This window comes from Desmodus rotundus, chromosome 8, assembly GCF_022682495.2.
Source record: "Desmodus rotundus isolate HL8 chromosome 8, HLdesRot8A.1, whole genome shotgun sequence".
Classification (NCBI taxonomy): Eukaryota; Metazoa; Chordata; class Mammalia; order Chiroptera; family Phyllostomidae; genus Desmodus; species Desmodus rotundus.
In genome coordinates, this window is record NC_071394.1 from 37,952,828 (window position 1) to 37,978,635 (window position 25,808).

General features: G+C 40.7%; 1 protein-coding gene across 6 annotated transcripts in view; it reads right to left on the reverse strand.

Annotated features, from left to right (window-relative positions):
- Positions 1-3,318: 3,318 nt before the first annotated feature.
- ADHFE1 (alcohol dehydrogenase iron containing 1) overlaps positions 3,319-25,808 on the reverse strand; it is a 32,430-nt gene continuing 9,940 nt past the window's right edge. For 5 of the 6 annotated variants that reach the window (XM_045181696.2, XM_071222250.1, XM_024572332.3 and 2 more), the window contains 9 exons: positions 25,555-25,751; positions 24,044-24,121; positions 22,661-22,766; positions 18,546-18,698; positions 16,650-16,748; positions 13,739-13,817; positions 13,474-13,570; positions 10,576-10,733; positions 3,319-4,129 (listed from right to left, as the gene is read on the reverse strand). In XM_045181696.2, the coding sequence (XP_045037631.2) occupies positions 4,046-4,129; positions 10,576-10,733; positions 13,474-13,570; positions 13,739-13,817; positions 16,650-16,748; positions 18,546-18,698; positions 22,661-22,766; positions 24,044-24,121; positions 25,555-25,751 (1,051 nt within the window). In that variant the 3' untranslated portion in view covers positions 3,319-4,045. The remainder of the gene's footprint in view (positions 4,130-10,575; positions 10,734-13,473; positions 13,571-13,738; positions 13,818-16,649; positions 16,749-18,545; positions 18,699-22,660; positions 22,767-24,043; positions 24,122-25,554; positions 25,752-25,808) is intronic. The other variant, XM_071222251.1, reaches the window with a different exon arrangement.

The window sequence follows — 25,808 nt, forward strand, 5'->3', positions numbered from 1 at the left end:
AGCTAATAGTATTTAAAGCCAGAAAGAATAGGATGAGGTTATTTTAAAGGTAGCTGTCCTGATAGCTTCAGGAGGGATTTCACATGAGACAAAATCACAGTCACTGCAATTTGTGGGGCCTATGCATTTATTCAGAGTTGTTAGGGTGGTTGGAAAGACAGTGGAATAATAGCCTGAAATACTAGACCCTCCCTCCCCCAGCTGCCAGTTAGTCAACCTAGGGCTTCAAAAACCAATTTCTGCCCAAAATGTGGCCTTTCCTGGTGACTGCCTCCCACAAGCCATTGTGATGGTGATGGCTGGGATGTGGCCTGGCCTCCTTACAGCTCTCAGGGGATCAGGCGTTTAATGGAGGAGCCTGCAGCCGGCTCAGCTTGGGGTCACTGGTCATTGGAGACGCAGCAGCCTGTGCGGTGTTGACCCGGGGTGACCGGTCCCCTTTCTCATACCCACTCCCTGGAGGCAACAGTCCCTCACTAGGGCACAGTTTCTAATCCAAACAACCATTAATCTTTCTCAGGGTTCAAAGGCCAGAAAAGCAATTTTTACTCTTTCTCCCTCTCTTTCTATATATATTTTGATACTGTACTTGTCTGTATTTTATAAGAGCAGACTTGCTTCATTAACCACTGTCAATGGGGAAAACACCCCACAGCTGGGTCTACAGCTAAGCAGACAATGCCAAGCCCAACACAGTAGTCCCCATGCACGAGGAGGGGCAGGAGTGCAAAACCAGTCAGCTATTTATTGTGGCACTTGACAATAACTGTACAAACATGACTTACTTGAAATAAATTAATATTTTTTATCATGAAATAAATTAGGGATGTGCCTATATCTTAAGTGAAAATGTCACCATAGAGGATAGTTTTAAGAAAGTAGCATTTCACAAACTTTTGAATATTGTTCTTTAATGTTCCTTGCTGTACTTAGCAAGTAAATTAATCCATATAAATGGAACTGTGAGTCCTAAGGCCTTTTTGATTTTTAAATCAATAGAAAAACATAAGATTTGATTTAGAAAAATGCACTCAATTGTCTCAGAAACATCAAAGTGTTTGGTTTATGGAAATGGGTCTAATCTCCTATTTCACACTCTTTTAATAGCTGGTAAGTCAAGAAACATATCTTTTCTATATTCTCGAATTGTGAGGACCAAAAATGATGGGTATTAAGATTAAAAACATGAAGGCCTCCTAAATCTGTTTCTCCATGATTGACGTTTAAATCCTTCCTTCAGAGTCATCATCAGTGAGAACAGCAAACACTGCTCCTGGTGAGTCACATTTAGACATCTGGCTCCTGGTATAAAGGCATCAAACGTTTAAGAGAGATAGAGAAAGCATTTTGATAGCTCAAATTATTTTACATTAAAGTTCCCATACTCCAAATCTTTCATTAAAGACTAGGTAATACATAAAATCTAGTCATAGCATTTTCAAGCTGGAAGAGACCTGGGTCGAATACAGTAAGACTCAGACAGACCAAGGGACTACAGGTGAACTCAGGGCCCTTGACTCCTCGTCCAATTGTTCTAAGGGTGCACATCACCTTGCAGAATATATTACAAAAGTTCTGACGCTTCCCTGGATTTTTTTGTCGGGGGGCAACACCTGTATGTTTTTGCTATGCCAAATGTATTTTGAGACATTCTTTAACAATTTTTACTGAAGTCTTCTGAAGGATCTCAGAATGACAGAGAGTTTAACTGTTCTCTATGTGGTTCATGAAGCTTCTGCCCTTAGAATCCATGATATGATAAAAAAAAAAACTGGAGGGAATTTCAACCAGATATTTAGTTCTGCAAGGTATAGCTGGAATTCTGTTGGTGCTATCGTAGACTTACTTTTTGGGCATTTGGTATAATGAATTTGTATGTGCAGTAGGAATTATAACTATACCATTTCTAAGTAAAAATATATGCATAGGTACCACATCTTTATCCATTCACCCATCAATGAACACTGAGGAGTTTCCACGTCTCAGCTATTGTATGTAATCCTGCAGTGAACATTGGGGTGCACATATCTTTTTAAATTAGAGAACACTAACATTTTACATGAGAATTTCCTCTTTGGAAAAATGCTTCTGGTGCTCAGAATAAATTAATCCACAAGCAAGCAGTTTTGTAGTTCACACAGCTCAGCCTTGCCAGTGGAACTAAGGAGCATGATGGCCTGCCTCCTGTTATTCCCGACCTGCATACACTTCTACGGCTCACTTTCCTCACAAAGGTTTCCACAATGAGGTCTGTCTGCTCAAGCTTTGGAGGCTAGATCCCAGTGTACTTGTGGAATTATTCATGTTTTAAGTTGAATTAAAGTTTTCATCAAATAAGTCATGTATATTTAATTACATCAGGATTTAAAAAAATGGACGAGTAGGGCATTGCTGGGCCATTCAACCTTCTCAGACCCACTTCATCTCTATGAAGATCTTTATTTCCTTGAGATTCTGAAAATAACATTTAAATAATGTGTATTGGGGGTTTTCTCTAATTGCAAACATAAAATATGTTCAGTACCAAAAACCGGTCATGCAAGGATAAACACAAAGGAAAATATTTGTTCATATTGTACCATCCAAAAGATAGCCACTGTTAAAAATTTGATATATGTCCTTTCAGTAATTTTGTATGCATATATATGTACATATTATATAAATAACAATACATGAGTACAATGGAATGCTGAGCCATAAGAGAAGATGAAATATTGCCATTTGAGACAACATGGATGGATCTTGAAGGTATTATGCTAAAGTAAGTGAAACAAGTCAGATGGAAAAGGACAAAAACCATATGATTTCACTCATATGTGGAATGCAAAACAAAAAAGAAACAAATGAACAAACAAAACAAAACAAGAACAAACTCAGAGATACAGACTACAGACTGGTAGTCACCAGAGGGGGAAAGGGGTGGGGAGAGGGCAAAGTACTTACAGGAGGTCAAAGGTATGGTGACAGATGGAAACTAGACTTCAGGTGCTGAGCCTGCTAAACTGTACACAGATATCTAATTGTAATGTTGTACACCTGAAATTTATATGTTAACCGATGTTTCCTCAGTTCAAAGAAAAAGTTAGTGTTTTTCGCAAAAGAACAATTTATTTGCCAGAGGATAGGTCTCCAATATTGAATTCCTTTCTATTTGTTTTTAACTTTAAGATATGTTACTAGTATTTTATAAAATAACTCTGACCTAAAAGTGTAAAGTGATATTTTTATTTCTTTTCTTCCCCCCTTTCAGATGAGATCTATGCTACTGTAACAAATCCAAACCACATAGATGTTCATAAAACAAAAAGTGAATGTATAAAATAGAAAGTGAATATTTTAATTCTCTATGCCCCAAATTCCATTTCTGCAGTGACAACTTTTAATATTTTGATTGTATCCTTTGCTATGTATATATACACATATATTTATTTATAATTAAAAACATAAAATCAGACCATACTAATACATAATCATTCTGCAACTTTCTTTTTTCCAACTTAGCAGTATATCACAAACATATTTCCAATAGTTTTACCTCATTCTTATCAATAGCATGATGGCATTCCATTATTTAATATACTGTAACTTATTTATCAATATATTACTAATGAATATTTAGGTTCTTTCAAATTTTATTAGAAAAAGTGCTGCTGGAAATATCCTTGCTGTATTTCTTTATACACTCATGTGAGTACTTTTATAGTATAAATTTCTAGACACGGATTACTGGGCATAGGATACGTACATTAACATTTTTGATAGACACTGGGTTTTTACCCATTTGACATATGAAGCAGGGGTGGTCTGCAGAGTTTAGGGCAGGAGCACAAACCAGGGTCCAACACTGGGGCCATTTATCTAACCTGCATCATGGAAGTAGCTTGACTGTGCATCCTGGAATCTTCTTCAGCATAAATTTATTATCACGTTCTACCTGGTCACAGATAAGTTATGTGTGGAGATGAAAAGACAAAGCTCTGGCTAGAACAACTTCTCAGTTCAGAACTATGATAGCCAATGGTAATTCTTTTGGTGAAAATGAAAATTAATACAGTTTCATTGAAGCTTCAAACAGGGCAGACAGATCCTCTTCCGACTGAGGGCGTGGTGCAAGCTTGGTCACCCTTTCCTGAAACATTAAACAGAAGGAGTTGCTCAGGGCCTTGGAAAGACAGGTTGTAAAAGTTACTAGGTTATGCAATGAACTTGGGCACAAGAAACAATAACTTGATAATAGTTATATCTTTAAAAATCCTATTTCTTGTTTGCTTCACACTAGCTGATTCCCAACCCAGAAGTTTATCAAAGAAATGTCTCTTTCACATGAAGCTTTCTTTTTTTAATTTCATTTTTCAATTACAGTTTATATTCACTATTATTTTGTATTAGTTTCAAGTGTACAGCATAGTAGTTAGATAATCATATACTTTACAAAGTGATCCCCCCCAATATTTCAAGTACCCACCTGATACTATACACAGTTATAACACTATTATTGACTACATTCCCCATGCTGTGCAGCTTTCAAAAGCCTTATGCCTTGCCTTCTTGTCTTTGCCTTATGCCCTGGCAATAGTCTTCTGCCCAAATGTACAGAAGCAAACCAACCTTGGGAAAAACAGCTCCTATAATGACCAAACAGCATTGGTCAGCAACCTCAGCCAGTTTTCCATGTGCAGAGAGCCTTGTCCCAGGCACAGCATGTGCAGCCAAAGGACACAGAACCAGTTGTCCCTGACTTCAAAGACTGTATATTTTGCAACTTGGACTTCAGGTATATTCAAAAGAATTTCATTATGACATAACTTTCAGGCTACAGGCAACAAGTGGCTCCTTTTAAAATGTTAACTAAGGTTTTATCTTTAACTTCCCAACCGCATTTGGTGACTTGCTTAATTTTTCCAATGATTACTAAGTCAAGTCAGCAAAGCTAGCCAACACATGCTTTTGCTATTTAAACTCCTGTATAATCCCCTGTCCCAGTGGCTCCTTGATGCCTCTGGGACAAGGGATTAAAAGATACTATAATGACTATGTCCAAATTTCTGGGCCTAAATAAAATTAAGACATGAAGCAGTTTGGCGGGTTCCATTTTCATGGGTCTCTCAGTCTGTTTTCTTGTGAATAGAGTTTGTTTGGGAGCACAACTGGTGGAAGAAAGAAGCTCCATGAGGGCAGGGCTATATTCACTCCATGCTTAGCTCCTCCCAGAGTGCTCAGCACACAGTAACTGGGTCCTCAACAGTTATTTGTTGAATTAATGAAGATGGTGGGAGGGGGGACATTGGCATGTCAAAATTCACCCATTTTCATTATCTCAGAAATGACACCCAGTCACTAGCGCAAAAACCTAGCAGTCATCTCTGATTCCTCTTTCCCTTTCCCTACATGTCAAATCCATCAAAGTCTATCAGACCAACCACAAAAATAAATCCCAGATCTGACCGCTTCCACTTCCCATTCCACCAGAATCCAAATCTAAGTCCTCTTCACTCCTCTGTTCTACTTGAAAGGTCTCTTAAACTCACAACCATCAACAACTGAACCTAAAAACAAGAACAAAAACAAACTAAGCCAACAACTAGAACAGGAACAGAATCACAGAAATGGAGATCACACGGAAGGTTATCAGTGGGGGTGGGGTAGGTACAAAATAGACAGGGGGAGGGTAAGAATAGTATAGGAAATGTAGAAGCCAAAGAACTTATATGTACGACCTATGGGCATGAACTAAGTGGGAAGAATGCTGGAGGGATTGCAGGTGGAAGGGGGTAATGGGGGAAGAAAAAAGAATGGGCCAACTGTAATAGCATAATCAATAAGGTACACTTAAAAGAAAAAGAAAAAGTGTTTAACAAGTGTTAGATGTGGAAAAACTGGAACCCTAGTGCATTGTTGGTGGGAAAGTAAAATGGTAGAGCCACTGTGGAAAACAGCCAATTGCAGAAAAAAGTTGGGCAGTTCCTCAAAAAGTTAATGTAGAATTACCATGTTAGAATTGTTGGTTCCTAGAAGAACCAACAATTCTTTTTGTAGGTAGACCCAAATAAATTGCAATCAGGGACTAAAACAGATGCTTTTAAATCAGTGTTCTTAGCAGCACTATACACAATAGCCGAGAGGTGGAATCAACCCAAGAGTCTGTCTGCAAATAAATGAATAAGCAAAATACAGTATAGCCACACAAAGGAATATTAGTTGGCCATAAAAAGGAATGGAATTCTGAAACACTGAAGACATTATGCTAAGTGAAATAGGGCAAAAACAGTAAGGCAAATGTTGTATAAGTCCACTTACGTGAAGTACCTAGCACAGGCAAATTCATAAAGACAGAAAGTAAAACAGAGGTTACCAGGGGCTGGGGAAAGGGGAGAAAGGGGACAATGGTAATGCTATTTACCATTAAACAACAGAACAGAGCTTCTATTTGGGATGATTAAACAGTTCTGGAAATAGACAGTGGTGATGGCTGCATAAGATTGTAAATACACTTAATGGCTTTAAATTAGTTAAAAAGCATTAATTTTGGTTAAAATAGTTGATTTTGTTAGGTATATTTTACCACAATTAAAAAAAATAAATGTTGCCCTGGCTGGTGTGGCTCAGTTCACAGGTTCGATTCCTGGTCAGGGCACATGCCTGGTCACGGGCCAGGGCCCCAGTTGGGGATGTGCAAGAGGCAACCGACACATGTATCTCTTGCACATCATTGATGTTTCTCTCCCTCACTTTCTCCCTCCCTTCCCCTCTCTCTAAAAATAAATAAATAAAATCTTTTAAAAAATAAAGAAAATAAATCTTAAAAAAGAGAAGGATGGGTGGATAGATGGGAGAAGGAGGGGGAACAATGCTGATAAGTATGGGTGGAGTCAAGATACAATTGTACATCCCAGCTGATCTTTTAGAGACCAAAGAATGTTGAAAATCCATAGCAAGGCAGATGCTTGTTCACAGTGACCTATGTACGTATACCTTTGTGGCAGGATCAAGAACTGAAGTTCAGCATTTGCTATGGCCAAAGATTGCTGTGCCATTATTTTGTTGATAATGGACTCTTATTGGATGAGCAAAGGGTCCTTAAAATGATGCAGTTCATCTTTGGTGAAGTAGTTCAGGACTCTCAGAAGTACTTTGCGCCAAGCTGAACTGAGTTTCTCATTCAGATTTCTAACCCCCAATGACTGGTTAAACAGGGACAAGGATGTAAAGTTTGTGATATATCCTCATGCCTATCATCGATGCCAGTAAAAGCTCAACTCTTAAAATTAAGATGTGTTCTGCAATGTGCTATTATTTATAAACGTATAAGACCAAAAGACAACTGATTAACACGGCAAGTGATTAACACGGGCACTGAAATAAATCCAGACTATTACTTTTAATACATGCATAAAATAACAACATTTCAGCTGGTCTGCCTGCCAGGGAGTGGAAGTACTCATTTTGGTAGACAGCTCTCCTCAGTAATGAAATGTTTTGATTTGAAATGTAAATGTTTCTTTCCAGAGGTTTCAGAAAGCCAGCTTGGAAGATTAATTTATTCTCACCCACTCCCCTCGCAGCCTGGCTACAGCCGTTGGAAGACTCTGCACACAGGACTGCTCTTTGGCGCTGCCAGTATGAGCCGGGTGTTTGGTCAAGAATACTGGCCTGGTTGTTCCTTCCAGAGAAAACCAATCCCTCATCTCTGAACATAAAAGAAGCTTTATCAGATGCTGACTACATGAAATAACCTTTTTTGCAGGAATAAGTAGATCCCCTTCACTACCTGCAATCCTGCAGATACTAGTAAGTGAAGATTAGTGTGCTCCATGTGTAAATTCTGAAGTTGCCGTAGCACTCCCGTAAAATGTTTACTGCCGCCCAACAAGAAACCCATAGTAGTTCTTCATTTGCAAGACAAGCTTGTTTCTAAGATTCCTTCTAACATCCTATGAATCTCTCTGTCTCTTTAACTATATCTATATCGATATATCTATCTCTCTATACACATATCATATATATGACATTGACTCCAAATGTGACAGTTAATTCAAATTGACTGTGTCTCTAACATAATCAAAAGGAAAAAGGCAGCATACCCGTTGGGACTGCCTGAGGGAATCCTACTTCATGAACATAACATGTATTCCAAAGATTCGATTTATCTAGCATAGTTTGTGAAGCAAAGAAATTAGTTTTGTCTAATCAAGGTTTTGCTATCTGTATTTCCCAGTATGACATGTACTCTGTGGCATTCAGAATGATACCTACTCAACTTGCTATTTTAGTGGATGGTCTCAAATGTTAATCTGGAACAGCTTCTGAAAGTGGAAGTCTGAGCACAGCAGAACTATAACAGTAAACACGTGTCAATGTGCCCTGATGGCCAGAAGATACATTGCCACCAGCAATTAAATGGCCAAAAAAAAAAAAATCACACAGTTTCATCTGAAAATCATGGATACCATTCATACAGGTTGACAAACACATTTTCCTGAACACTTTCCTGGGCTATAAAAGCAGAACTTTTCAGAGGACTCCTTGCAGAAGGACACTATTATCAGGACCACACTATAAGAGCCAGAGCTACATCAAAATCGTGATGACCATTTGGTCTCTGGTGTCCCTGGACAGGCTTTTATGGCTCCTTGTCATTAGCTGATTCCTATTAAATCTAAGAAAACTTCTCAAAAAGTTACCACCATTCATCCCTTAAGCTCACCTAGACAGAAGGTTTAGGAGGAGAGGGCTGCAGGTATGTGTCCATTTAACATGTTTACTAGCCCATGCTAGATGCAGCAGAGGATGGATGACCAAAAGAGATGGGATCTGGCCTTCATGGGACTTACAGTCTAGTAGATTTGGATGGAATAACTGGGATGGCCATGTTTTTTGGTCATTTAGTCCTTGGGACTTGTGGGTTAGGACCAAAAGTTTGTGAGTTAGCCTAGGAGCTTTGCTGTACTTTGAGACTCCTCTTTTTCTCATTCATTTATATTTTTAGATGCAATGGAGTCCATTTAGACTGATCCTCAGTCGAAATCAGGGAAACTGATGACCCATGGGCCATGTATGATTTGTGCTTTGGGAAATGAGGGAATTCAACACAAATACTCAGATTGTGGATTTTGCTTAAAAACTGAAAGTTCTACCAACACTGGGATCTGTATTTCTACTTGAAGATAATAAATTTTAGCTGCAAAGAGGCTTACCCAATGAAATAAGCCATGTACTTTCCAGTTCATCAAAGTCCCCACCACTTGCTACTGCCTTAAATTACTTTGTTCACTGCTGTTACCTCCTGGTTCCCATGGACAGGAATAAACCCATACAAATGTTATTTTATATGAGCTGAGGTCTTCAACATTCTAAGCATTTGCTAAGTGGGGAAGAAGCTAGTGTGAAGCCCCTGCTTAACTGGAAAGGGGTGAGCAGGACACTGTGTGAGTGGATATTCCACCTGTTGACTCTGTTCAAAATTCAGGGATAGATGTATGAATACCTTTGGGCAGACAACCCTTACCTTCATGTCCTCATAATGTTTAAGTGCTCTTGCCTTTCCCATTCCGGACAGGAGGACTAAGCGAGCACTCAGTGTGGTGAGCATGGTGTGTTCCGCCAACTGAGCACTCATGGCTCTGGCTCCCTATTTTAAGGTTTTGGATCTGATGCTATAGCACAAGGGTATCTGATCCTAAATGGAAGCGACATCTGATGGGGAACAAACTCCCTTCATGAGAACCTCAAGAGGGGAAACTCTGCTTATATTATGCTTCCTCTACCAAATATAGGGTGGCAGCTCAGTTTAAATTCCTTAGCAACATTTAGCCCTGGCTGGTTTGGCTCAGTGGACTGAGTGCCAGCATGGGAAACAAAGGGTCACCAGTTCAATTCCCAATCAGGGCACATGCCTGGGTTGTGGGCCAGGTCCCCATTTGGAGAATGTGCGAGAGGATACCATGCAGTGATATTTCTCTCCCTCTCTCTCTTTCTCCCTCCCCTCCCCTCTCTCCAAAAATAAATAAAATATTTTTTAAAATTTAAAAATGAATTCTTTAGCAACATTTAAATAAGTGAAATAAGACCCAAAGTGACACAGATATGTATGTTATGTATTTTATATGTATAAAATATACAATCTCCCAAATATGTTAAAAAGTGATTTTGGAGTAGTCTTAAAGCTCATGTCTATTCTTCACAAAATTGTAGGAATCTGTAATTCTTTATGAGGGAAAACAGGATTAGTGGCTCTTTTGTAGCAGCTTCATATAGTTCTATAGGAGACTCCAAAAAGAGGAGAAACGGAGAAAAAGGAAATTTTGCCATACCTCAAAATTCATACCTTGAATTTTTATAAAGGCTCCTTTCAGTTACATCATAAAAGTTTCACACATGCCATGGTTTTATGGAGGAATATAAAGGTGAGGGAGCCTTGGCCCCATCCCCCTGGGGAAGGGGAGAGCTGCCCTCTGGGGTGGAGGAGACCTGAGAGCCATGGGAGGAACCTGGGTTTGCATCTCTCTCATCAAGCACCACATGGACTATCTTTCCTGCAGCTTCTGGAAGGGAGTGAGGATGCACTGCGTCTCTTACCTGGGGCAGCGTTCCTTTCACTAATGCGGGGATATCGACCTTGGAGTAACCAATGGCAGCTAGGCCATCATCCACATCCAGATCGAATAAGAGTTTCCGGAGTGTGTCGGCTAAAACAAGCCCAGCATCTGAGATCCTGGCAGTGCGGGTGTCGGCTCCTAGAAGACACAAAGCGCTGACTGTAGACAGAGGAGGAAGCTGGCCCTAGGTGTAATTCAGTCACACGATAGCTGATATATAACCTACTGCTGTCTCCCTCACATGGAGCACAAGGGCACCAATGTGTCTCCACCTGGAGGCTGGCCCAGCAGGCAGTCCCACATAAGACGGATGGGCCAGGCCAGGGCAGAGAAGTCGTGGGGGCGGCTAACCTGGCTCTCACCTTTCCAAAGGGCTGCTCCCCCTTTGTGGGGTGGAACGATGAGGAACGGAGCCAAGAAAAGAGGCACAGGAAGAAGACCAAGAAAGAAGGCTGGTGTTTGGATGAGGAAGAAGGAGAGTTTGTAGCAGAAAACACAGCTTATGTAACTTTCAAGGCTTGCAATTTGCTGACATCTAGAGGTTTTACACATTCAATGTCTTTTATCACAGCAACATCTAAGGAAAAGACAAACCCTCTGCAAAAACACTTTGTGAGACAAGGATATATATAAGTACAAAAATTCCAATATAAACTGCCAAAAAAGGAAGAAAATGACAAAAATGGATTATGTGTGACCAGGAAAAGAAGCATTTCCTCTCTATAACTATAAAAGTTGTTATTTTGGACTTTGTTACCAAAGGGCAAAGCAGGTTCCTCTAAATAAATACTACAGAACTAGTCAGACAGAACCAAGAGTGTGGAGACTCTCAGAAAACAGTTTTTAATATGTAGATAATGATATTGGTGAAAGGAGAGAAGGTTGCCAAGGGTTGGAGATTTGAAAGGGCAGAATTTTAGACATAATTAATGATTAATACACAAAATTATAGAGACGTCAATCTGGAAAAGCTAGGGGTTCTGCCCTCAGGAAAGGTGGCAGCAAAAGTTCCCAGATGAAGGGAACTGATCCCAAAACCTTAGCACCCCTGACCCCATCTATTCTAGTTGAATACATTCACTGCCTGGAAGTGAGGGAATTTACAGATGGAATGTAGCATTAGTTACTACCCCAAATGCCTCTGCTGCCATCCAAATCCACTTTTTCTGTATTGTTCAAAAGGAGACTAGAATGTACAGTTCACCCCCATACTAAAGCACACTATTAAATCAGTTTTAACCTCTCTCTTCTAGGACAGTGGGAACTGCTTTAGTAATCCAGGGAAGGATAAATAGAACCAGATACAGGGCTGGCTGGTGGAGCAGCTGGAGGGAGCATAAACCTTGCCTGACAACACCAGCCTATGTTATACGGGGCAGCTAAAACATGGAGTAGGTGGAGACGCGACACGTGATATGAGTGTTACGCGATTTCTATTTTCTTGGATTGCTGCCATAAAACACACCATCAAAACGCCTGGGGTTTCCTATCAAGTGTTTTAGAGAAAACGGGAGGGCAAAGAAAGAGAATACATTGGTATAAAGCTAAGAAAATATAAGATTACTTAGGGAATCGAAATATTAATGGCTAAGTGTGGAATAATATTAAACAAAATTTCTGATGCGAGAAGAATTGGTGGGTTCTTCCTGCCTGGGTTTTGTCTAACAGAGAAATTGCTTTTTTTTCAGCAATTTTGTTGGTTGTCTGGAATGTTAGCTGTAAGTTCTCTCAGATTTTCCTATTTATCATCCATTTAGCCTACTATTTGGGATCCTGCCTATTTATACTGTTTGCATATTAACAAAGGCATCCGAGTCTCAACAAATGGGTGAACAACATCCTTAGTGCCAAAGGGAAAAGGGACATAAGATCCTTGGTAAAGTTGGCACCACATTTCCGACAGCACTTGTTGGAAAACCAAGCCCCCAGCACCACTCCTCTGGCCTGGACTTCTTTTGTGAACATCCCCAGCCTGGCATGGGAACTCAGCAAAAGCACCAGTGTCAGAGTGTCAGGGAGAAGCTAGAGTGAAGCGGCCCCGCAGAAGGACGTCTGTGGTCATTCCTACCTTCTTGGAAATCTCTCTCCAACACCTGGTGCTAGGGGAGCATAATGAAGTTTTCTTTTTAGCCTTTCCCTTCCTACCCTAAATGCAAGTAGAGGAATAAAATGTTTGGAAAGTTAAGAAAAAACACTCATCTACTTAAAGAGTTCTCGTTATAGAAAAATACCAAAATTTTACCTAACTAAGCTATCCTGAATATATTTTATTTCTTGTAAGATTCAAAAGGCACTGTTGGCACCTTATTATAGACAGAGCAGCAAGATAGTCTTCTTTGGTGATCTTTTTAGAAGGTTTCCAGTTGTTTAGACTCTCTACAATTGGGAATTAAATTCATTTCATTACCTATTAAACATACTAACATGGTTAGTATGTTGGGTATTTCGAGGTGTGTTTTACCTTTCTTGGGCTCCAGAGTACTCAGAAAATATTGCTGAGTGTGTTTTCATGATGTGAAAAGGTTCATGCTGCTCTCAAAGGTACCTTTCCAATGATGGCCAATATTTCAGTTTATTTCTTTAGCCATTTATAACATTTGCAGTATGTACAGAGTTTCATTTCCTTGGAGATGAAAACTGGAAATATGATTATTCTAGACTTAAGCAATATTTGGTTCCATTTCATTGGTAACCAACTATTAGATACTCAAAGAATTTTAGAGCTAGATGGGACCTGGAGCAGGTCAGTGACAAGTTATTATTAAACTACCTCAAAGCAACGTTTTTTTTAGTATTTCTTTTTATGGTTTATCTTCAGAAGAACCCCAGGAAATGCTCCACCTATGTGGGTCAGAGAATTATGAGTAATGGCTCATACCCAGTATTTCTGCGGCCTCCAGGTGCCGTTCAGGAAACATCTGTGCTGTGAAAGTGAACACGGCTGGGGAGGTGAGCACCACAGACAGGCCATGAGGCTGCGGAGAAAGAAGACAGGTGACCTATTGGGCAAGCTGGTCTTCATGAAATCTGCATGTTAGATATTAAATTACTTTACCCTCTACTCTAAGCAATCAAGAATTGACAAATATATTTATAGAGATTGCAAGGGATGTAAGATTTAATTAAAGAAGTTCTGATTTTACCACCAATGGGTGATCCACATTATAATCCTTTGCTCTGTATGTCTTCACTAAGCCTGAGATTGGGTAAGACATTCCATGGCTAGAAAAGAAAGAAAGTCTTTATGTCGACATGCAGATCCCAGAAATTCAAGTGAATACAAAGATCTCGTATGGGAGAGCCCTTGGCAGTCTCACAAAGTTATACATTCTGTTTTCTTTGCTGTAAGGATATATTGTTATGCACTTGATATTTGGTGGTATTCCTAACAAAAGCTCTGAAATGTTTAAATTCAAATGCTCATGAAATTCTATGCCATTAAACGTGTTGATGCAGAAGATTCTCTCCAAATACATTGGTTAACCTTATAATCTTGAAGAAATTGAGAATTCACTTTGAAGTTCCTTTAATAAGATTCAGGGCATGCATTTCTATCTTGCTCCGCAATATGTTGGCAGTGCGTTCCTGCACAGGCTGACCGTGCTGGGGGAAGTTTTATGAACCACCATGTGCTGCATTGGACATGCAAGCTCAGCCTGCCAGTGATCTGTACCACCAATAATCGATACAGCCTTCTGAATGTTATATACTAAGGGGGTTGAATCATAAATGATTATTCTAGCCTAAAAGACTTTCAAGAAATGGCACCATGGTTTTCATTTGTGGGAGTCTGGGGAGAGGGTGAAGGTTGCTTTAATGAAAAACTTTTTATATCCTCTTGAATTCTTAATGAATAAATAGGATAATATTATCATTTAACAGATGACTCAAAATATACATTGTGAGATGTTAGTAAAGTTACAATTAATGTATTAAAAGTAAAATGTTTTATAATAGTAAAATGGTCTGTAAGTCAATTAATATGGGTTATTGGATAGCTTTGTGCTTATTCACCAAAAGATTTACATTTCACAGAAAATGAAATTTTTGGTGAACTATATAATTATCTATCCCCCTTAAAAAAGGTCACCTTTGCCTATCATCTTTCACGAGGCAGATCAGAAGCTATGCGTCCTCTGATTTGTTGGGTATTTCGGGGTGTGTTTTACCTCTCTCGGGCTCCAGAGTATTTGGAAAATTATTGCTGAGTGTGTTTCCATGATGTGAGAGAGTTCATGCAGCTTTCAAAGGCACCTTTCCAATGGTGGCCAATATTTCAGTTTATTTCTTTTAACAGCTACATATGTTCTTTGTAAAAAAATTAATATAATCCATAATCCCATTTCCTCAAAATATCTGTTATAGAATTATTTCCTTCTTGTCTTTTTATGCACATCTTTAACATATGATCCTACTGTGCACTCAGTTTTAAACAATGCTTTTGTTACTTAATATTCTTTGTAAACATTTTCCCATATCATTTTATATTCTTCTAAAGCATTATTTTTAAATTTGATTTTGATTTTGATTTAGAGAGGGGGACGGGTGGGTGAGAGAGAGGGAGAGAAACATCGATGTGACAGAGAAACATCCATCGGTTGCCTTCTGTTGGTGCCTCGATATGCGACTGAACCCACAACCCAGGCATGCGCCCCATCCAGGAATCAACCAGTAATCTTTCGGTTTGCAGGACAATGCCTAACTGAATCACACCAGCTGTGGCCTAAAACATTATTTTTAATAGCCTTATTTTATTCTTTAAGTACTGCTCTTTAGTTAACCATTCCCAAACTGTTGGAAATTTAGGTTGTTTCCAAATTTTTCAATGATAAATAACACTCAGGTGATTATCCTTATAAGAAAACACTTTGGTCATATGATTACTTTTTTTGGATACATTTCTAGAAGTAAAATTAGTGGGACAAAGGGTAAACATATTTTTCAAACTTTGGTAGATTTTGCCCACTTGCTTTTTGGGAAGAGTGATAATCTGTGCTCTTCTAAGTAGCAGAGTTTAGGGGTGACCTTTTATTTTATTGTTCCCTCCCTAGCAAAGGCCTATTCTTAATCCTCGATGTTCACTAGTATTCAATTTTAAGGCAATATACCAATAAAGTTCTGATTAAGCAGACTAATTCTGGGCAAATGGCAAAGATTCAGATCTCTCTCTTTGTGAGAGATTAGAAGAAAATATTCTGCATTTTGTGGATTTTAAAAATCCGCAACATGTGGTGAGGATGTGGAGAAGTCAGAGCCCTCAGCCACTGCTGGTGAGGACATAGAATGATACAGCTGCTGTGAAAAACAGCCTGGAAGTTTCTTAAAATTAAAACATAAAATTACCAGAAAGTCCACTCTCAGCTATAGAATCAAATGAAAAGATATGCCCACATAAAAACCTGTGCTTGAATGCTCATAGCAGTGTTATACACAATAGCCAAAAAGTGGAAACACCTCAAATGTCTGTCAACTGGTGAATGAGTAAATAAAATGTGTTATACTCATAGAACGGGATGTTACTTGGCAATAAAACGGAGCGAAGTACTAATACATGCATGAACGAACCATGCAAACACTATGCTAAGTTAAAGAGGCCAGACACGAAAGGCCAGATATTATATGATCCTATTCATACGACATGTCCAGAAGAGACAAATCCATAGACAGAAAGTAGATTAGTAGTTGCTTAAGACTGGGGGTATAGGAGGATTGGCAGGTGACAGCTAAGGGGTATGGAATTTTTCTTTTGGGTGATAAAATGTTCTAAAATTGATTGTGGTAATGGTAACTCTATGAATATATCCAACCCCCCTGAATTATACATTTTAAATGGGTGAATTATATAGTATAGGAATTATATTTTAATAAAATTGTTACCCCCAAAATCTATAGCCAATAAACTACATTTGAATTAAGAAAATATTCCAGGACCCTAAGTTAAATATCTTCTTTCTATAACATGTTGAAATCTTACCACCTGTCCTAAGTTATAAACATTTTAAAAATTTAAAAACTATAGCTTAGGTGAAGAAATAAAACCTTAAATTTGCTCACCACAGATGAACACCAGCATTTCCAAAGCCAATGCCAGCAAAAGCACTTGCCAAGTGCATATTGGACCTTGCTTCCAGATCGTCAGCATTTCTGACAGCCCTGTGGGTGATATAAATACCTAACAATAACACATCAGCATTGGCATTTCCTACTAAATAAAGAGCCGCCTTGGGGAAAAATCTGGAAAAAAAAGAAACGCTATTTGGTAGGAAGAAAAATTAGGCAACTTATTCAAACGACATCTTGTCTTCCAAAGGAAAACTGAGGGTAAACATTTTCTCATCAATGGTCTCAGCAAAGGCATAATAAATATGCTGTCAGGCTGCTCGTGTGATAAAAGTGCCAGGGGAAGCAGAGCACTGACCCTTGGATTGTGAGAGCTGCTCTAGCAAAGTGCCCTGAGACTCATTCTTCTTCTTCATTTGTCAATGACCTTGACTGCAGCTGTGAATGGCCTTAGAGTAAACATACACTCAGAATGCACAAGGCCCAGATGGGTTTACTGGAGTGAGTCCCTGTCGCCTGGGGCTACCCGCAGGCTACATGCAGCCCGCCCAGCCATCTTTCTTTCTGTGACACTGCCCCAGTCGGACCCACTGGAGGCTTCTTATGTTATCTGTGGAAATTGCGCATGTTATTTTAATCTTTATTATTGTGGAAGTGGGATGTTATTGTAGGACCAACGTTTGCTTGCTCTATTCGTCCCCAGTGCCACTTCGGAAAAGCAAATCCTCAAAGGCCCCTTTCAGAAGCAGCTCAGCCTTCCTGCACACACTGTGTGGAAAGCCTGCCCTGGGGAGGAAGCCTGAGACTGGCAAGCACACCACTTCTCACTTGCTTGCGATTTGCCTGGAGTTAAGGGTTCCTGTTACGAAATAAGAGTGCCACGGCCTTTTCCCCCTTTCATTTGAAATGGCTGAGTACTTGAGTCTCCTTTCCAAAACCCGGGGTTTGCTCTGTGTTCCCTGAATAACAAGGTGAAAGAGTTGATGATGGGGCTTCAGCCTTTCCTCTGTCCACTGCTACTCTGCCAAACCTTCTGCTCCTGCCAGAACACACTGGCTGACAGTCATCTGTATCTGCTTCTACCAAGTCAAATGCTACCGTGCTCCCCAGTGGTCCCCACAAGTCTGAAATAGTTCCGTGTCCCTTCCCCTGGCTCTGCCACAAATGTAGTCCAGTCTCTTCTTCAGGAGACTCTCCTCCGCTTCCAGCTCAGGGCCAGAGGAGGCACCATACTCACAACAAGGCCTAACTTGCCATGTTCTTCCCCTGCCTTATGCGTAAATACAAAAGTGAGTCTGACTTTGTGGATGTCTTCATGTCTCAGGGATCAGCTTTCACCTCTAAGTATATATTTGCTCACCCAGGGGCCTATTATGGTTATGTCATTCATAAATCTTGCATAACCTTTTAGGAAGCCTTTTATATCTCCTGGAACAGACAAGTCCACACATTTAATTCTTAAATATAGCTCATCTGAGTATGCCTTTGCCAAGGGTCCAGATGGGCACAGCCAACATCTGCCTCTGTGGTTCTCTTGTCTGCTCTTGGTAGCCAAATCTCAAAGGACATCTCCCCTCATCTTAGCTTTGGTTTTGGGGCTTCAGTGAATAAACCTTCTATCTGCCGCCTTCATAAATTAGAGGCTCCTATTTTGCCCCCTTTTAGTCTTTGACTTTTTAGACTAAAGGACCTAGTTTTCATCTGTCATCACATGTCCCCCTTACTCCCCCACTTCACGCTCCCAGAAGTTTGCTGATGCTTTTTGCACCCACTGACTGACCTTTTGGTGAAGAGACTTACTCAAGACATGTCGGGATCTGACATGCTACTTTTATGTAAAGGTGGAATGTGGTTTTTCTCTTCTATTTTTATCCCTTCTGGGTGGCATACCTCTTTAGATACTTAGCGACGATCCGTAGGGCGTGGACTGCCCAAATGTCACTGATTGGGTTGCTGCCCTGGTAGGCTGGCCGAGAGATGGGATTTGAAGGGCAGGGACTCCTCATGTGGTAGGGAAGGGCAGTGTAGGACTCCAGGGCATGGCTAACAAGAAATATTTAAAATACACAGATTGGAAGTGTGGTCTTCCTCCTTCCCAACATTAGGATTACAAATGTATTCACTCCACTGTGGATATGCTATGTGGCAGTGATAACCACAATACATTCCACTGGTCAACTCTTGCCCACAGCAGTCACTGCTTGCTATAGAAATTAACACAGCGAAGCTTCCATGAACAGCACTGCAGTGTTTTTAACCCCTTCTAGTGCAAACAAATCTTTACCATGTTGAATTTTTAAACATTTAAGTCTTGAAGAAAAGCACTGAATCTAAAAAAAATTATTTCCTTCTAAAGCAAGTTTACAGTTTTATACTTTGCATTAACCAAATACTATATTATGCAAGTAGGGTCATAATTACACTAGCCTTCCATTAAGAGTACATGCAGGGAGTGAACACACTGACCCTGGGGTCACCTGCCCAGGTGTAAATCCTAGCACTGGACCTTCCCACTGCAGGTTGGGTTGGGGGGTTGTCACCACCTCCTTGTGATTCTAAGATGGGAATAAAGTGCAACATTTTCCTGGAGCCACTGTTGAGTTGAGTTGAGTTGACTTATGTAAAGTACTTAGCACATGGTACCAGCACGTTGTAAAACTTATCATTCACCATTATTATTAATTCTTGTCCTGAAAAAAAATCCAATTCTTCCTTAAATGCCCTAAATTCAGGGCTGGCTATTTCAACACCCAAGCTTCAGAGTTTCCAGCAACTGCTGGCTGGGCACCAATTCTGGCGAATCCACTGCTGCAGGTAAGAATAAACATAACCATCCAGCTCAATGATGCATTGGGAACACAATATAACATGAACTATTTTTTGCATGAATTACAGTTTTAAGTCTTAGAATGGAGAATTTCCTTTTTTCTACACTTGAGAAGCAGATAACATCTTTGAACAAAGCATTAGAACTTTTAAAAAATTAGTTGATAGACAGGTGCTATGGCTTTGTGTTTCTAAACAGGGACTCTGAGGGCAATGCAAGAATAAGGTGTCCATGAGAAGAGGACAGGGTGGAGAGGTTCACTGAGGCACTCTGCATGTATCTTTATTCTGGACCCAAGAGCAGCTCTGTCTCACCAAGCTGAGCTCAGAGAAACTATGTATAAAATATGAAAGTCCAATTAAATTTATAAAGAGAAATATAACTGCTGAGGGGTACAGACACCTGAGTCTTCTAGAGGGCACCTTTTCTCCCCATTGGCAGGTCCTATGGATGTTAGTTCAAGATCAGAAGGACCATGAAGTCCTAACAAAGGGAATTGCCTCTAAGGTTAAATACATGGGTGAGTCCATCTTCAGAACTGGCCACGTGGACCAGTGGTAGAGACCTCAGGCCAGGGTTTCTCTTCTTCAGAAAGTACTTGGAAGAGCAAGTACCATAATTTTTTCTTCTGAACCCACCCCCACCCCTTTTTGATTGACAGTGAAGTCTTTCGGCTTGTGAGTCATTCACTTAAGGGTGACTTCTTTGGTCCATTATATATTTATTAGGTAGCTTCCAGGTAGGGAGGATAATCTTATTTCCCTTATTTCCAAGTTGTTAGGGGACAACTCTTCAAAGTACTGATGACTTTGGCCAGGATAGAGTCGAAAACAATTTTCTCCAGTTTTTTGGCGGGCAGAATAATGTAGGGAGAAAAGCAGACCATAGACTTGGATAGGCCTGGAATTGAATCCTAACTCTGCTGCCTCCCGCTTGTGTGAACTTCATTCAACAGCTATGATGTGACAGTTAATGTGCCAAGGGGCAGGGATAGGTAAGTGAGTAAGATGGTGTCATCCTCACCAAGGTCACAGTGCATTGAGGAGACAGGTATGTGAAGAGAGAGGTGTCTCAGAAGCAATGTAGGGCCCCCCAGTGGGGAAGTGCAAAGGATGGAATGATCAGCTGTTCTTGAGGAGAGAGGAGGGCAGGGTCAGCAAAGGCTCCATGAAGGAGAGAATGCTCCAGTGGAACCAAAAGATCAGTTATACAAGCAGATAAAGAGCAGAGCATTGTGGATATCCCAGGGCCAAAGAAATCTGACCTTTGGACATTAGGCATGGAAAGCCACTGAAAGACTTGTAAGGTAGAGGTGTATATATGTGTGTGTGTATTGATGGTCATCTTGCATTCTTCAAGTCTGGTGAAGCCTGCATGGAGGAAAGACAGAAGGACTATGGGATGGAAGCAAGCTGACTGATGAGGAGACTACTGCAACCATACAGGCAAGAGCTGGTTAGGCCTAAACCAAGGCAGGAGCATTGAGGAGGGAGCAGATCTGAGAGGACAAGGTAGAGGACCTGATGGCTAGTGTGGGCATGAGAGAAAGGAGGCGTCCCTACTGAGTACTGTTGCTCACTAAGGTAAGAGACTCAGAGAAGTTGTGTGGTATGTTGGCTGGGGTGCAGGGTGGGGAGGGAGGTGGAAATTAATCAGATTTCATCAAAGTTAAGATGCTGTGCATTATAAAATATACCATTTAAAAATCTGTACCACCAGGGAAGACAACCTTAGGCCATGCCACAGATTTTAAGATATGTTCTGATTTGAGATGTTAGAACATGAAAAAATGTGCATGTGCAAATGGATGAAATACGGTAGTTTGGGATGTGCTGGGTGTGAAGTGCCCATGGGACCTCTGTGAAGCCACTGGAATGAATGGCCTGGAGCTCAGCGCTGAGGTCTGTGGTAAAAGCCACTGATTAGGGAGCCATTGCACAAGGGAACCAAAGCTCGGAGCTCACAGTACAACTCTAGGCAAGTTACTAAACATGTCAAAGAGAGTTCTCTTTTTCATCTGGCACAGAGCTGTGGTGAAGCGATAATGAGTATGAAGTGCTGACATGGTGTGCACAGTCCAGCTCAGGGAATGTCAACTCCCTCCCCTGCCCTCTTCTGTATTGTGGCAGCCCTGGGCGTTCTCTGGTTAGTGTAGCCACAGAGGCATGCCAGCTTCAACTGCTCCTTTTGCCTGTCCCTGTGGCCACAGCTGCAGCTAGGGTGGTCCATCCTGAACAGCAGGTTTGTGGCTCACCCAGAGCCTCACCTATTCACTATCCCACTCACTAACAGCATCCTTATTTTCATTTAGGAAAGGGGATAATGACAATCTAAGCTGAGGTTGCTGTGGAGAGCTAATCAGTGAATGCTTAGTAAGTACTCTCACTAAGAAAATACCGTGCTCTTCCAGTTGGCACCCAGCCATGGGCATCTCTCAGAACAATTGGCACAAGTGCCACAAGACTGAGGGCAAGAGAAAGCCCTGCCACAAGAAGTGGAAATATGAGCTGGGACTCCCTGCTACCAATACTGATTGGCTGTTGCCTCAAACACGCAGTCCGCATGCAGGGAGGCAGTAGGAAGTACCGAGCCTTGAGGTTGGACATGGGCAACTTCTCCTGGGGCTCAGAGTGTTGTAAGCACAAAGCAAGGATCATTGATGTTGTCGACAATGCGTTCAACAATGAACTGGTCTGTACCAAGACCCTAGTAAAGAACTGCATGGTGCTCACTGACAGCACATTGTACCGACAGTGGTGTGAGTCCCACTATGCACTGCCCTGGGCCACAAGACAAGGGCCAAGCTGACTCCTGAGGGAAAAAGAGATTTAAACACAAAGCGATCAAAGAAAATTCAGGAGAAATATGAAGAAAGGAAAAAGAATGCCTAGTCAGCCATTTTCTAGAGGAGCAGTTCCAGCAGGGCAAGCTTCCTGCACGCATCGCACCAAGACCAGGCCAACGTGGCCGAGCAGATGGCCTTGTGCTCCAGGGCAAGGAGCTGGAGTTCTGAGGCACATTAAGGCCCGGAAAGGCAAATAAATCCTCCTCCCTCCTATCTCAGCTCATGTAATAAAGGTTTTCATTGTTCAGGAAAAAAAAAAAAAGGAAGAAAGAGAAAGAAAAGAAAATACTGTCCATAGATCCAGATACTGAAAATGCCCCTCCAGGTACCTACCAAAGCACATCGAAGCCACTGTTGGCGACCACCCGGTCAGGCATATGCAGGGTGTGCAGCGGGTCAATCAGTCCCAGCGTGGGTTTGATGGCTCGGGAACCAATGCCTAGGACAGGGATTTTCAATAGAGGCTATAGGTATGGACTTCATTTACAAACATTGAATAACTTTAGGATAACAAATTATCCTAAAAAATTAAAAACATGAGATAAGAGTTATTCTCACGTAGGGAAGCAGCAAGGAACATGGAAAGAGTTCGGAGTCAGAAACCTGAGTTTTTCAGTGGAGCAGAAGCTCTTTTCAGTTTGCAGGAGCCAAGTATGTGCATCTCTTCCCAAAGGCAGGCTGAGTGACGTCATTGGCTATGGTGGGAGTATTTACAACACAGGAATTGGCAAATGCTATACAAATCAGGGGTTATTTGTTTAGTAAATGTTAGAGAGCTGGTTCACTAGCTCACCCCTGGTTTGGGTCTTCGCTCTGCAACTGATCACGTGTCTTTGGGCAAGTCACTTAGCCTCCCTGAGTTCTCTATGAGATTAGACTATACAATCACAGCGCCTCTGTCCCTCACAGAGCTGTTGTAAGGATCACACTAGATAAAATTATGGGAAAGTCTTTAAAACATTTGTCAGATAATTTGTAAAAAATGTAAGATAAAATTTAAGTGTTGGTACTATTATTATTCCTTGATGTCAAAGGATAATGTAATTTAATTTTAAAAAGAGAAGTTACTATAAATGTGTGGTTGAATGTCAATTTATTCTGCTACACAGGCCTGAAAGAAGAATATTGAGCCAGACTCAAAGAGAGGGACATTTCCACTCGCTTAGCTGAGAGTCAGAGAAGAAGACAGGATAAAAATGACAAGGAAAATGGAAAGCAGAACAGTGGTTACTGGGAATGGGACTGGGGGGATTGTTCTGGAGTGATGGTGATGCTTTGCATCTTGGTCGGGCTGGTAGTTAAATGGGTGTCTATCTATATTTGTCAAATCCATCAAACCAGGCTCTTAAAATGTGTGAATTTTATTATATAAAAATTACATCTCAATGAAATTGATTTAAAATGTAAAAAAGATGTCCAAGAAAAGGAATAACCCTTTATTACTGACATGCCATCACTAACTTTGGCAGAAAAATGGCCAATCAAGACTCAAGGTTTTTCAATACACATTTGTAGGTAATTCTCAAAAAAAACTTTATTAGACTGTTTCATATTTTTATATCTACTTAGAAAAAGAAAAAAAATATATATGTACATACCCTTCCCTTAACTCTATAACTCCTTGATTGCTAAATATTAGAATTAAATAAAAGGGGCTAGGTTTGAAAGGTAAAACAGAGAATTTTTTTTGAAAAGTTAATGGGCACAGGCTCTTACCAATTTTTACTTTCAAGGGCTCATAGTCAAAAATGGCAACTCCAGTAGTTTCACTCCCAGTTCCTGAGGTAGTTGGGACTTGAACAAAATAATATTAATATTAATAAAGCATCTAAATAAAGGTCTGTGGACATACTTAATTCAGCCTTAGGAAATAAGGAACAAAGAGAAGGAAGCTTTGCTGCCCCTGTTGCTTGTCTGATGTGCATATCTCTATTCACAGGCATACATGTGTGTGCCTGTGCCTGCATTAGCATGCATAATGTTTGTGCCTGTATTAACATGCATGTGTGTTATGTGCATGTGCAAGTCGGCACGTATGTGATGTGTTTATCTGTGCTACCATGTATGAATGATGTTCACGTCTGTATTAACCACATGTAGGTTTAACATGCATGTATGGTGTCTTTTTCTGTATTAACAGTGAGGAGCTCTGGGAACCTCAAGCTTCTCTAGCGCCAGAGTTGAAGCAGCTGCAGTTGGATATTCAAATGCAGGCTGCTGGGCTACTCCAGGAGGAAAACTTGTATTTGCCTCTCTAAAAGATGTCTTTATTCCCTCTTGGCAGCAAGCACAGTAATGCTCTGCCTCTGCTGGGCTTGGCTCTGTAGTTCTGTCAAGTTTCTAAACTTTACTAATCACCCCTCTGTGTGATGCCCACACAGTTTCACCAGAGGGTTCCATTTGCCAGACATCAATTATGCTGCTCCCTGCTGATTGCTCATTCCCATCAAAGCAGTTCATCTGCCACCACCTCACTCCTATCTCCCCCACAGGCCTGTTAACAATGGGGGGCAGAAGAGAGAAGATAAGACTTTAAACTGGTATTTTCCAGTGACCGGTTAGTGCATTTTAGCTATAAAACTTTAAACGGTAATATGCTAACAGTTATAAAATGAGAGGGAATTGAAAACAGAAAGCTGCTAAGGTCTGTGTGAAACAGACAAGCTATTCTGATTTGCATTTGCATGTCTCTGCTCCTTTCAGCCACAGAGCAGATGTCTCCCAGAGCTATGTGGCCATGCTGGCCACATGTCCTAGGGCAGCGTGTCAAAGCCTCAGGTCAGCCGAAGAGCCATTATGTAAAGGAAAGGGTTGAGTCAACATCAGAAAAATAATAGTGAATGTTCCACTTAAACTCCACAGTGGCTGGCAAAATGGGACAAAACAGAGAGGGGCTTAGAAGACAAACCTACCTATAGAGGGATCTAATGATATGTAAACGATGGCCTTCCCTCCTCCTTCACATAGTGACTTCATAGCTTAAATCTGCAAACTTTCCTACCACTGCCCCAAACTGTTTCTATCTGTGCAATAACGAAGATCAGCATTGTAAACATAAATGAATTGCTCTCTGTTTTGATCTCTAAACAAGGTACTATACTGAAATGAAGAAATCAGAAAGCTTTAGAAACACGTACCCTAGAATTCCTGGCTTTCATCTTTCCTAAGGCCTTTTGCCAATTGCAAAACAAAACAAATGAAGAAACAAGCAAACAAACAGTCTTTACCTGCAATCAGAGGCTTAAGAGGCACAGAAACAGGCTTTCCCTTCCCAATGGGGGCACTGACATAATCTAGGAAATCAGAGTGAGGGCTGGACGCATACAGATTAGCGGCTTTACAGGTGTCCATGGTGGAACCACCACCCACAGCAACATAGGCATCAAAAGCTCCCTTTTTGGCAAACTCAATAGCTTCCATGAAGCTGTGAGAAAGGAAAAGAAAAGCCATTATGTAATATTTTTCAGAAATAGACTGACAT